The sequence below is a fragment of the Rana temporaria genome, chromosome 6 (assembly GCF_905171775.1).
Source record: "Rana temporaria chromosome 6, aRanTem1.1, whole genome shotgun sequence".
Lineage (NCBI taxonomy): Eukaryota > Metazoa > Chordata > Amphibia > Anura > Ranidae > Rana > Rana temporaria.
In genome coordinates this window covers 173926709-173941473 of record NC_053494.1, presented here as the reverse complement: position 1 = coordinate 173941473, position 14765 = coordinate 173926709, and the positions used below count along the sequence as shown (strand labels likewise).

The following is a 14765-nucleotide window of genomic DNA, read 5'->3' as shown; positions in this document are numbered from 1 at the left end:
CGGAACGGGACCAGGCAAGGTTGCCCGCTCTCGCCAATCATCTTTATTTTAACACTGGAGCCACTGCTGAGGACAATACGATCAAATGCTGATATAAGAGGTTTTCAGATTAAAGGAACTGAACATAAAGTAGCGGCTTTTGCAGACGATCTGTTGTTCTCAGTAGTGGCTCCAGAACTATCACTTCCACCTCTGATGAAAGAGATTAGGGATTATGGAGTTCTCTCTAACTTTAAAGTAAATTATAGCAAGTCAGAGGCGATGGGGATAGAAATGAACAAACAAACACAAGACCAATTAACAGTTAATTTTACCTTTAAATGGACGGACTCCCATATAACCTATCTTGGGACAAAAATTTCAAAAAATTTAAATAGAATATTCGAGTTGAATTTTGTTCCGATGGCCAGGAAAATTAAATCAGACTTCACTAGATGGGAAAAGGAGACTTACTCATGGTTTGGGAGAATTAACATCCTAAAAATGAACGTGTTACCAAGACTACTTTATCTATTCCAAACATTACCGGTAAAGATCCCTGTGAGCTTTCTTAGGGAATTAAGAGCCAGGTTCGCAAAGTTTATATGGGCAGGTAAAACGGCGAGATTACGGAGAGAAATTTTAACTTTGCCCAAGGAGAGGGGGGGAGTGGGCTTTCCGGACCCAATAGGTTACTACGAAGCAGCACACATGTCAAGGGTGGTCGAATGGTGCATTCAGGAGAAGCACAAACCGTGGATACTCTTAGAGCAAAAAATTACAAACATCCCCCTAGAAGGATTGGTGTGGATACAAGAAGTAGACATACCAGGTGAGGTTAAGAAACACCCAACAATAGGGCCTACCCTGCGCGTCATGAAAAAATTGATCAGGAAAACAAAACTCTCGCCTCACCCAAGCCCACTTACTCCGGTCCTGGGAAACCCGAAATTTCAAATAGGGCTCCTAGATCCACACTTCAAGAGGTTAAAACGTTTAGGTTGGAGTAGAGTAATACATTTTGAAGGGGAGAGTCTAGGGGCAAGAAGAGAGGAAAGAGAAGAGGTTATTAAAAAAGAACTCGATTTACTTAGACAAAATCAACTAAAAACGGCCATCAGAGCAATAAATCCAAAAAGGGGACTGCTAAGAGACCTTTCAGGATTTGAGGAAATCTGTCTGAAGGGAGAGGAGATGAGACATGGTATCTCTCTGATGTATAGTCTCTGGGTAGAAATGGGAGCACCAAATGACTTACCATTTATACGAACCTGGGAAAAAGAGTTGGAGGTGGTTTTTTCCGAAAACCAGAGAACAAAAATTTTTAAATTTACGCATAAAGCATCATTGGCCACCAGATACCAAGAGGGGGGGTACAAAATCTTAACCAGATGGTATAAGACCCCTGTAGCATTAAACCGGATATTCCCGGAAGTTTCAGATAGGTGTTGGCGATGTGGCAGGGAGAAGGGTACTATGCTACATGTTTTCTGGTCATGTGTAAAGTTAAGGGACTTTTGGAAAATGGTCATGGACACAGTTAGAGACATCACAGAGGTGGACTTGGGAAGTAATCCGGCCACTTATCTTGTATTAGATATATCACTGTCCATGGCAAGGTTCAAGAGGTCCCTGATAAGACATTTTCTGGTTGCAGCAAGGGCATGTATTCCAATCCTTTGGAAAAGTACCAATATCCCAAATAAGCAACAATGGCTAGGCAGAATATCCGAAATCCAACAAATGGAGAAGCTTACCATGGGTATAAGAGAACAAGAGGAGAAGTATAGATTGACATGGTCACCGTATATAAGATACAGAGAGGGAGATCTCTGAGGGAGGGGGGAAGTGGGGCGAGGAGGCGACAATCGGGAAAGATAGGGTTTCTTTCTTTTTTCTTTTTTTTTTTTTTTTTTGGGAGAAGGGAGGGAGGGGAGGAAAGGGGTTACTAGCCGATGAGTCAGACACTGGTGGATGAGTTATAAGTTTGGGTTATTGACAATGTGTGGTTGTTAATTTAAACAGTAATATATAGAATTTTGAAGTGGCTAAGAAGACTGTAATAATGAATGTAGCAACATACAGAAGCCAGGTATGTTTGTAAATGTAACAACTTACTATGGATATTTTTGGGAAAAAAAAAAAAGAAAAAAGATGTAAAATAAAGAATTTAAAAAAAAAAAAAAAAAAGCGGACATACGGTCTGCAGGTGTGAAAGGGGCCTTAGGCGGGCAAGGCTGGGGCAATTAAGGCAGTATAAACCCATCTATCATTTGTCACAAGCAGGACCATTGGTGCTCTAAGTCCATGTTGTATGACCGGTTGCTCAGTCTGCTTTTTGCAACTAATTGGAAGGTTTATTGACTGATATTTTAGTCTAATGCCCCGTACACACGAGTGGAAATTCCGTCGGAAAAACCTTGGATGGTTGCATACACACGGTCACACAAATGTTCTCTAATACTTACCTAAGCTCGCGCTTAATCTTCGGCTGCCCTCAGTTTCAATCAAACCCCTGAAAAACTACCCCACACCATAATCCCCCTTCCACCAAATTATTTGGACCAGTGCACAAAGCAAGGTGTCCTGACCTCAACCTGATACAACACCTTAGAACGCAGACTGTGAGCCAGGCCTTCTCATCCACCATCAGTGCCTGATCTCACAAATGCACTTCTAGAAGAATGGTCAAACATTCCCATAGACACACTCCTAAACCTTGTGGACAGTCTTCCCAGGAGAGTTGAAGCTGTTATAGCTGCAAAGGGTGGTCCAATTCAATATTGAACCCTACAGACTAAGACCACGTACACAATATAAATTTCCGACAACAAATGTTCGATGTGAGCTTTTGGTCGAATATTTCGACCGTGTGTATGCTCCATCATACATTTGCTGTCAGAATTTCCGACAAATGTTTAAGAGCTGGTTCTCAAAAAAAAGTTCTTGTCAAAAATTACGATCATGTGTGTGGGCAATTCGATGCACAAAATTCCATGCATGCTTTGAATCAAGTAGAAGAGCCGCACTGGCTATTGAACTTCATTTTTCTCGGCTCATAGTGTTGTACGTCACTGCATTCTTGACGTGTGGAATTTCTGAAAAACATTTGTGTGACCGTGTGTATGCAAGACAAGTTTGATCCAACATTCTGTTGAAAAAAATCCACGGTTTGTTGTCGGAATGTCCGATCGTGTGTACGCGGCATAAGACTGGGATGCCATTAAAGTTAATGTGCGTGTGAAGGCAGGCGTCCCAATACGTTTGGTGATAAAAGGTACTGTATATATTGACAGTAGAATAACAGGCTACATTCTGACTTCCAGGGCACCACCACAGAGACTGATGTAAACAGAAGAAGACCAAGTTCATACAAAATTTCCATGGACTTGCTGGAAGACCCATCTGCCAGACAAAGGGCTCTCAGTATTGCTACAATTTTAACAAACACAATGGAAGGTAAGACACTGAAATTAACCATTTACATGTTATATACACAGATTAAAGTTGAACATTCCTTCCAGCCTTTTTAGACCTAAAATGAGCCAGGGTGCCTGAAATGACAGACGGTGCCGTCAAAAGCGTAGTCCAAGGAACAAAGTATTACCAGTGTAGCGCCCCCTTACTTTCAGTATGGGTATTACGCTAAAGTTAGTGGGGAATGGGAGAGTTATTTTGCTCCCATTCACAATTTTCTAAAATTGGGACTTCTGTCACTCCAGAAACGTCCACTGGGTCAGTCTGTGCTCCAGGGATGCAATACCATCCCTGGCCAGCAGTTGGCGCCAGAGGGGTTTTGGCAGAGCAACTTTCCCCAGCAGCCAATTAGAGAAGTTTCTCCCTCGCAAGGCATGCTGGGGAGGGGTATATCTGTGACAGGTGTCATGTGCTAAGCAAGTTTTGCGGGGTCCCGGTTCCAGGTGTGGCATCCACTTTCAGGGTGCGCGCATCCATGGACCCCGCCAGCGCGGCCCACCAGGCCAGAATTGCAGCCTACACAAACCCTCATCCGGAGGTAAAGGGGGACTCAAGTGACTTACTGGGTCCCCGGTTCTATTGAGAGTATCCCAGGCTGGGTGCCGTTCGATTGGGAGGTCGGCTTGAGGGGAACCCGGAGGCAGGTTGTCCAACAGGGCTTGAATGGACCAATCGGGGATCTGGTGACCGTAATGTTGACAGGTACATTTTGCTGTCATCCGGTGACCTATGCTAAAAACCTACTGGGAGGATTCGCTCCATTCATCCATCTAGCTCACCTAAAGTAATTGGCCTGTGGCAGAGGCCCTAGAGCCAGGTCTGTGAGAGATCTGTTCCTCCCAGCGAATCCTAAGTGACACTTCGGCTCCCAGGCTTGTGAGAGGGGTCTGTCCGGGGGCACTTTACCCACTCCAACTAGAGTGGCGACGAATAATAACGTGGTACTCTTTTGAGCTAAGACTGCTCAATTAATATCCGGGCCTGACACTGCAAGGTTCTCCTTTTTCTTCATCAACCTGCTCTTCCCATTTAATGTTGATGTTGGCCGTGTTTGGCCTGGAATAAAGCATTGCAAAACCCTTTATTCACTGTCTGGACCTTCGCTCGCTGCTTTGTTCTCTAACTGCATCCATACGCCACACTAAGGTGACTCAATATGCCGATCCCAATAACAAATCAGCGGCTCCTGCGGGGGTAGCGCTACACCAGCACATCAACAAATTGTTGACACCCTCAAGCCACAAAAAAATAAAGCATTCGAGATGTATAAGCAGATGAACGCATTCCACCTGATCATATTATTGCTTGGATGTATGTCCAGTGAAGTAATTGGATACAAGCACCAACACACCTGTGTACGCTTTCCAGATTATCCCAAGCAGATATCTCTTCTGACAATAAGCCCTGATCATTAAAGTACAACACCGTTGAAATGTATTGGTCAATGATTTTTCAAAGTACTATGCTGATAAGTATAACCTCTGACCCAGATTCACGTAGGAGATACGACGGCGTATCTCCAGATACGCCGTCGTATCTCTGAGTCTGAGGCGTCGTATCTTGGTGCCTGATTCAAAGAATCAGATACATGTAGATTACTATTGGTGAATGACCCTTTGATGCTGGAGTGCTCCCCCCATCTCTTCCTTCTTTCTTTCTTCCCTTTCCTGTCTTTTCTAGTCTTTTTCTCTTTGGTGCTTTTCTGTTCTTTTTATTTCTCTTATTATTATTTTATTGCCGATGCATATTACTCTTATTTTACTGAGTAACGGGTCCTTAAGATCAGTTGGGCTCCCCGCTGGGAGGCCCGGTAGTAGTTCTGGTTAATCCCCTTTTTTTTTATCCTATATATCCGTTGACAGTTTTGTGATATAAATTTGGGTAACTCTCATATGCTGGTTATACTGTTGTATTCTCATTGACTCGTACCTGTAACTTGAATTATACTGCATGGACAGATTATATCTGTCCTTCTATTGTATTTCTACTTGGAAATTTAATAAAAACATTGGAAACAAAGAATCAGATACGCCAGAATTTTTCTAAGATACGACCAGCGTAAGTCGCCTACGCCGTCATATCTTAACTGCATAATTAAGCTGGCCGCTAGGGGCGTGTACGCTGATTTACGCCTAGAATATGTAAATCGGCTAGATACGCCAATTCACGAACGTACGCCCAGTCGTCGCATTACAGATACGCCGTTTACGTTAGGCTTTTTCCGTCGTAAAGTTACCCCTGCTATATGAGGCGCAGCCAATGTTAATTATGGACGTCGGGCCAGCGTCAAATTTTTCGCCAATTACGTTGTTTGCGTAAGCCGTTCACGAATAGGGCTGTGCGTCATTTACGTTCACGTCGAAAGCATTGGCTTTTTGCGGGTTAATTTGGAGCTTGCGCTCTGGGATACTTTCACGGACGGCGCATGCGCTGTTTGTAAAAAGTGTCATTTACGTGGGGTCACAATACATTAACATAAAACACGCCCACATGTTCCATATTTGAATTAGGCGGGCTTACGCCGGTCTATTTACGCTAGGCCGCCGCAACTTTGCTTTGAGAATACTGCACTTGCCTGTCAAAGTTGTGGACGCGTAGCGTAAATAGGATACGTTACGCCCGCTCACAAATACGCGCTCCCTACGTGAATCTGGGCCACTATGTCTTTCATTAGCTCCAGAGCACAGCTGCCGTCACAAAATCTGAAAATGGAGCAACATAATATCTCTAAGACTGGCCATACATTATACAATTTTCTTGCACAATGTTCCTTTAGATTTACCAAAACCATATAATATGAGGTCAGACTTAAACACTTTCAAATTGTTCAAAGTAAATAAGAACATTGTATAATGTATGCCCAGCCTAAGTTATGATCGAAAGGTAAATTTACAGTATGCTCATTCCAATACCACGACCCTTTCTTTCTGATGGCTCCTCAATTGTTTAAAGTAGACTTAAGCTCCATTTACATCTCAGCGTTTTCTAGTTTAAGACTGGGTTCACACTATTACGAATTGGATACGTATTTCACTGCATCCAATTCGCATGACAGGAGATTGTGACCGGCTCTCTATGGAACCGGTTCACACATCTCCGGGGGGCAGCTGTGGAGTGGATTGCACAGGGGTCCTGTGCGTCTTTGGCTCTGTTTCAGGTCCAAATTCAGGCAAAAATTCAAGCCTAATTCGTCCCTGAAATGGAGAACAGAGGCGTACCAGACCCTTGCTCTCGGCTGCATTCGTCTTCAGTGTGAACCCAGCCTAAAGGTTGACTCTCCAGAATGCTGGAGGAGAAAAAATTGATTATCCTCTATGGAGTTGGAGTTCCCCACTACAAGTCAACTAAAGCTCAAAAAAGTTCTGGAGCAGATTGGGGTGTTTTTGAAGTGTTTTTTTTTCCCCACAGAAATGCATAGAAAAGCTTTATTTTTGTGTTTTTTGGTGTGTTTGAGCATTTTTATGCTCAAATGCAATAATTAAATGAAAATAAATAATAAATAAATAACGATAATAAAATGAATAAATAGTAAAATAAGAAAAAAAATAAGAAAACCCTAACCCCCAACATTTAACCCTATGGCCTCGTACACACGTCCGAGAAACTCGACGGGCAAAACACATCGTTTTGCTCGTCGAGTTCCTTGTGAAGCCGCCGAGGATCTCAGCGAGCCAAGTTTCCCCATTGACTGACGAGGAAATAGAGAAATGTTCTCTATTTGGCTCGACGAGTTCCTCGTCGGCTTCCTCGGCCAAAAGTGTACACACGACCAGGTTTCTCAGCAGAATACGGGTCCGATCGAGTTTCTGGCTGAATTCTGCCGAGAAACTCGGTCGTGTGTACGGGGCCTAATATTAACCCCTAATCCTAAACCCCAACCCTAATTTTAAACACTAATATTAACACCTAATCCAAAGCCCTAACCTTAACCCCTAACCTAACAAAATAAATCAATAAGTAAATAAATAAATAATAATAAATACATGTATCCCTAACCTTTTAAACACTTACAAAAAAGTTAAATAATTAATTAGTAGTAATAATAAATGAACAATAAATGAAAGCAGGTGAAAAAGCTGAAAAACATAGCAACAAATGATGAAACAGATGATATTTTTCTCTTGGCAAATAAAAAAACCGCCAAAAAACACTTCAAAACTGCTGTACACAAACGCTCAAAAACGTGCATACAAATGCTTGAAAAAACAACCTAAAAAAACAAAAACACGACGCTCAAGTGTGAATGCAGCCTTAAAGTGCAACTAAAGAACATTGCCATTTTACAAGTTAAAGCGGAAGTAAACCCATCCGTAAAACAGTTTCATTTCTGGCATGTGCCGGAAATGTAACACTCCCATTGGTTGTACTCTGAACCAAACTGTCAAACCATCCAATGGCTGGTGTCGCAACTGAGCACATTTGCAGCAACAGAGGCAAAGATGGCAGCTTCCATGGCTGAAAATGATAGGGGGTTTACTTACTCTCTAACTTTATAAGTTAAAGTGTATCTAACCAAGTCTGAGAAGCTCTGGGGGGATTGAGTGAATCTGTCTACCACAGATGAACACCTACCTGGTTATGAAACTATATCATTCCTACCTCTATCCATCCAGGTTGCAAGCAACCAACTTGACCGTCCTTGCAGATTTCAAAATAATTAACAGCCCTCAAATGGAATAGATGACTTTTATTGTCAAAACCACAAATACAATTTCCATTTCAACAGTGCAGAAAGATGGTTCACTGTTACAAGGCGTGTTTCCCTACTTTATAGACCTTTTTCAGTACAATGTCATACTTGTTGATTTGTCTAATTCTGTGCCAATAATACCTAGAGATTGGGCAGATTTTGTACTATCTTCAACAGCTTACTAACTCCTCTTTTACAACTACACTAACAAGGTTAGACATCGGTATGTGAGCTGAATAAATTCTGCATGTATTTTCTTGGAAAATGTCAATGTCTAGTGACTAACTTGTTATGTGTACTAAGTTCATAAAATGCAGTAAAACTCAAAGTGGAAGTAAACACCCCCTAGGAAGCTGCCATCTTTGCCTCTGTTTAATCTACAACTGCCATGATGCTGCACATATGATCAGTATGACATCAGCCATCGGATGGTTTGACTTGGTTGTTTTTTTTTCTTTTTTTTTCTTTTAAAGTGTATTGTGTGCGTGTACTCGAGAGAGGAGCCGGACTGCAGGATTTGGGAGTAGGCAGGCCTCCCCCAGAGGCAATCTGCCACCTTTCTCCATGCCCCGGGCGGCAATGGTGGGTGTGTGAGGGGGTCCTTCCACACAGCCCGCCCTACCTGCTCCACTTTGAAGCCCAACGGGGCAGAGGGACTCCCTATAAGGAAGTGAGAGGATCTAGCCCGCTCAACCAGCCCCGTTAGTCCTTCGCCTCTCTTTTTAGAGACCGCGTGGTCAAAGTGCGTGCATGTTAACCCAATTTCGAGTGCGTGTAAGTGTGGTGGTTTTTGCGGGAGGGGGGTGGGCGTACTAAGCGCAGGCTTACCTCGCATAGCACACCCACCGGGAGCCGGGCTGAGACCACCAAACTCAATTCACATGTAGCTGAGACCGGGATCCGAACCCCTAGCTGCAGAGGTGAATGGCTCGTCAGCGCAGTGCCAATCACGTTGAGCCACCACAGCTCCCCAGCTGGTTTGACAGTTTGGTTGAGAGCACAACCAATGGGAGTGTTACATTTCCGGCACGTGCCAGAAATGAAACTGTTTTATGTTTACTTTCGCTTTAAGGGAAAAAAACATGCGACTACAGGCATACTGTAAAAATCATATAACTATTAGGGCTAGTTTACACTTCAAAACAAGGCTTAAGACCGGCTTTGTTAAAGCTCTCTGAACACCAGTCAAAGCCTGTCACTAAGTAAAATGGTTAGCTTACAGTCCTGTTTACACCTTGCATTTTCTTTGCTTTGCTTCTGCTTAGCTTCAAATATTCTACCCCATGTAGCCTTAGTGGTGCTTCAAAGCATCCTTAAAACCTCCATAGAAGTCTATGACAAAGCTTGCTTGAAGCACCTGCAGTTTTGACCCCTTTCACACTGAAGGTGCTTTTCAGGCGTTTTAGCCTTAAAAATGGTGCCTCTAAGGCCCCGTACACACGAGAGGATCGATCCGCTGAAATTGATCCGCGGATCGGTTTCAGCGGATAGATCCGCTGGTGTGTACGATCCAGCGGATATTTATCCGCGGATATATTTCGGGCCGACCGATTTCCAGCGGATAAAAATTTCTTAGCATGCTGAGAAATCTATCCGCTGGAATCGGCTCCAGCGGATCGATCCGGTGGTCTGTACAGACTCACCGGATCGATCCGTCCGAACTCATCCCTCGCATGCGTTGTAATGATTCGACGCATGCGTGGAATTCCTTATATGACAGCGTCGCGCACGTCGCCGCGTCATCATCGCGGCGACGGCGCGACACGTCATCGCGATGGGAATTCGGCGCGGATTTCGATCCGATGGTGTGTACACTCCATCGGATCAAAATCCTCAGAGGATTTATCCGCGGAAACGGTCCGGAGGACCGTAGCCGCGGATAAATCCTATTGTGTGTACTAGGCATAAAGCGCCTGAAAAGTTCCTTTCAAGCCTCCCAGTCTGAAAACCTGAATGCTTTCACACTGAGGCGGTGCGCTTGCAGGACTGGAAAAAAAAGTCCTGCAAGTAGCATCTTTGGGGCGGCGTGGGAGCGGTGTATGCACCGCTTTTAAACCACCCCGCCATTGAAATCAATAGGCTTTGCAGCTGCTTTGGCAGCAGTGCTTTGCGGGTGTTTTTAACCCCTTCTTAACCTCTTCTTTGGGGTTAAAAGCTCCCCGCCAGCTCCCCCCCAGTGCACAAAGCAAGGTCCATAAAGACATGGATGAGCAAGTTTGGGGTGGAAGAACTTGACTAGCATGCACATAATCCTGACCTTAACCCGATAGAAGCTTTAGGATGAATTAGAGCAGAGACTGCGGGCCAGGTCTTCTATTCCACATCAATACCTGACCTCACAAATGCGTTTTGGAAAAATGGTCAAACATTCCCATAAACACACTCCTACTGTGGACAGTCTTCCCAGAAGAGTTGAAGTTGTTATCGCTGCAAAGGGTGGGCCAACTGAATATTGAACCCTACAGACTAAGATTGGGATGCCATTAAAGTTCATGTGTCCCAATACTTTTGGTAATATAGTGTACGTTGTTGTTGCAGTACAAAAAAACAGTTTTTCCAGCAAACATATCATTTGTTTTTGTTTTTTTACTTCTCTTCCAGAATTGGAAGAATCGAGACAACAGAAATGTAATCCTTGCTGGTACAAATTTGCTAGGTGCTTTTTAATTTGGGACTGCTGCGATCTGTGGCTGAAAATTAAAGACATAGTAACGTTGATTGTGATGGATCCATTTGTGGACCTCGCTATTACCATCTGCATTGTGCTGAACACCATATTTATGGCTATGGAGCATGCCAACATGACCAAGGACTTCATTCATGTGCTTTCCGTTGGAAATCTGGTGGGTTCAAAAACTTGTTAAATATTTCTTAAGATACTGGATATTATTTTACTACAGAATACTTGTGATACCTTTATACTTATCTCAGAATTTTAAAAGCAGGTATCACTCAAGTCACATTTCAGCTTTGCATGGCCACTAGTAGGTTGAATAGCAGTCTGGATGTCTTCTGTCATGATTTCCCACTCCATTCTTTCTAACTGCCACAGGCCTTACAAAAGCAGACGATGCTCTTATGTTCCCTAAAGGTTTCTCAATGGCTTAACCACTTCCATAGCGGGCCTATTCTGACACTCCTCTCCTACATGTAAAAGTCATATTTTTTTGCTAGAAAATTACTCAGAACCCCTAAACATTATATATGTTGGCCCAGATTCACGTAGATGGGCGCAAAATTGTGCGGGCGTAACGTATCTCATTTACGTTACGCCGCCGCAAGTTTTTCAGGCAAGTGCTTTATTCACAAAGCACTTGCCTGTAAAGTTGCGGCGGCGTAGCGTAAATCACCCGGCGGAATTCAAATTTGGCGGGTAGGGGGCGTGTTTCATTTAAATGAAGCGCGCCCCCGTGCCGAACGAACCAACTGGGATAAAATATCCCAGTGTGCATTGCTCCAAATGACGTTGCAAGGACGTCATTGGTTTAGACGTGAACGTAAATGACGTCCAGCCCCATTCACGGACGACTTACGCAAACAACGTAAATTTTAAAATTTTCGACGCGGGAACGACGGCCATACTTAACATTGGCTGAGCCTCATAGACCCAGTTAGAGGAGTTCTAGAATCAATGCTCGTGCTCTAACGCATGCGGCGATACTTCACATGTGTGGTTTGAACAGTATTTACATATGTGGGCGGGACTTGCGTGTGCGTTCGCTTTTGAGCACGAGCTACCGGGGACAGGGGAGTTTCAATTTTTTTTTCTTTTTTTTTACACACATTTACAGACATTTCCTTTTTATTTTAAAGAACCCCATGAATTATCAGAATAAACATTAATGTCCGTACTGGAGAGTTGTTTCTCTGGTTGAACTTTTCACAATAGTGTCTGGGTATTTTTTTTTTGGGCTTCCAGGGTGTTCTTTAAGTAAAGTAAAAGTAAGAATGTACTGTAAAATTATGTACTGTATACACTTGAGTATAAGCTGACCCAAATATAAGCCGAGGAACCTAATTTTACCACAAAAAAAACTGGGAAAACGAATTGACTTGAGTATAAGCCTAGGGTGAGAAATGCAGCAGCTACTGTAAGTGGAAAAGTGGGTCAACAATGCCCATTTGCAGCTTCACTGTGCCCGTCTGCAGGCCTCAGCCTCACTGTGCCCGTTTGCAGGCCTCACTGTGCCCGTTTGCAGGCCTCACTGTGCCCGTCTGCAGGCCTCACTGTGCCAATCTCCCTACCTGATCTGTGCCTCATGTACCGGCACTGTGTCCATCTGCAGCCTTATGATCTCCGACACTATGATATGCAGTCTAGTCGGTGGCCGTGCAGTGTAACAAAGCCCCACCTCCTCCTCGTTCTCATCTGTGACGGAACACTGACTCAGTTTTCCAGCAGTGAGTCAGTGTTCAGCCTATCACGGACGAAGGTGGGGCTTTGTTACACTGGGTGGCAGCCAACTAGACTGTATATCACAGCACTGGAGATCATAAGGCTGCAGATAGACACAGTGAGGCGCGGGACTCGAGTATAAGCTGAGGGGGGAGGGGGGAATTTTCAGCACAAAAGAGTGTGCTTAAAAACTCGGCTTATACTCGAGTATATACGGTATGTAGGAATCAATATTATAATCTATTTAACTATATATTTGATTTACTTAGTAATGAACATTGTTTTTCTTGTATTTCTAGGTTTTTACAGGAATTTTCACAGCTGAAATGGTTTTTAAGCTCATTGCTCTTCATCCATACTATTATTTCCAAGAAGGCTGGAATATCTTTGATGGGATTATCGTTAGTCTTAGTTTAATGGAACTTGGGCTTTCAACAACAGGAGGATTCACTGTTCTACGATCCTTTAGACTGGTAAATCAAACCATCAAGATGTGAAAAGTATGCATGCTATAATATGTGAGTTTGGAAGTGAAGCTACAGGGTTTAATGTGTATGCATGAGCAAAAAATAAATAAAAATAATATATGCATTACATCTCTGCAATACATGCAAATTCTACTATGTGTTATCCCTTATAAATACTTCCAGCACAGAAAGATATCTTATAACCCAATAGTGCAGCGCTCAAAATAAAATGGAAAATGAATCCAAATATACAATGTATTGTGATATAAAGTCCACAAAATCTATATTCAAATAAACAATGTAAAAAGTCAGTGAAAAATATGTTCATCAATGGAATGAAGATATAGGACCTCCACCGAAGATTCAATGTGCAGATACAGAAAAAACACCACACCACCGTGCAAACAATCCGCTTACCAGAACCAAATTCGTTATGGGCATGTAATCAAATAATGTGCAGGTCAGTGGCTGTCGCACTTCAGCAGAATATACAGGTGAGGACGATAATCCACAGGCAGCATCAATGATGGAAAGACATCTCAAATGTTACGGAAGGTCCAAAAAGCATGCATTGCGCTCATCACCACATATATGATCATAAAATGCAGAGAAAAAAACAGCAAATAGTGAAGCCCGTATGTAAAATCCATATAAATGTATTGTATGGTACTTACAAACAGACAGGTAAAACAGGCATCAAAGAATTTAAAAAAACTCCACGGCTCATAGCGTGCTTGTGTCGGTCAGCCTTACATGTTTCATCCTAAGGGATATCTTGAGAAGATACCTCTGAAGATATCCCTTAGGATGAAACATGTAAGGCTGACCGACACAAGCACGCTATGAGCCGCAGAGTTTTTTTACATTCTTTGATGCCTGTTTTACCTGTCTGTTTGTAAGTACCATACAATACATTTATATGGATTTTACATACGGGCTTCACTACTTGCTGTTTTTTTCTCTGCATTTTATGATCACATATGTGGTGATGAGCGCAATGCATGTTTTTTGGACCTTCCGTAACATTTGAGATGTCTTTCCATCATTGATGCTGCCTGTGGATTATCATCCTCACCTGTATATTCTGCTGAAGTGCGACAGCCACTGACCTTAAACAATGACAGCCATTCATCGTGCCGACTTCAAAGTAGTCCCTGCACTACTTTGGTCAGACTTTGATGCGAGTTCAGATTCATAAACCTCAAGTCTCCCTTAAATCGTGGCAAAAGTGTGTCAAAATCGTGGCCGCAAAATTTCGTTAAAATAGCGTGACTTTGAAGATATTGATGAGTTGGTTTATCAAAAACAGTGTCAAATATCGCACTAGTTTTATTTTGCCCTCTTTTCCTTTTATAACAAAAAATATTACAAAAAAAATTATTTTTATTACTTGGGTACATTATCTAGATCAGGGGTCTCCAAATTTTCCAAAGAAAGGGCCTGTTTACTGTCCTTCAGACTTTAGGACTGTGCCCAGTGGGCGTAAAAAACGCCCGATCTTTGGTATTAGGGGGAAAAATTGTTGGTGTCAGTTGAGGCAAATTATGCCCCATCATTGGTGTCAGTGGAAGGAATGGTGCCCCATTGTTGGTGTCAGTGGCAGGAAGAATGCCTCAGGGGCCAGATAAAGACAAGCAAAAGGCTGCATCCAGCCCCAGTGCCACAGTTTGGAGACCACTGATCTAGATCAGTAGGAATGAGCTTCGAGTTAGAGTCAAACTCATGTTCGACTCGAACATTGCCTGAACAATTTGGG

The 14765-nt window shown here is 43.0% G+C and overlaps 1 protein-coding gene across 1 annotated transcript in view; it reads left to right on the top strand.

Moving 5' to 3' along the window:
* LOC120944060 (sodium channel protein type 2 subunit alpha-like) overlaps positions 1-14765 on the top strand; it is a 216350-nt gene that overhangs the window by 128779 nt on the left and 72806 nt on the right. The window contains exons 13-15 of the mRNA XM_040357834.1: positions 3306-3438; positions 10748-10989; positions 12842-13015. Of these exons, the coding sequence (XP_040213768.1) occupies positions 3306-3438; positions 10748-10989; positions 12842-13015 (549 nt within the window). The remainder of the gene's footprint in view (positions 1-3305; positions 3439-10747; positions 10990-12841; positions 13016-14765) is intronic.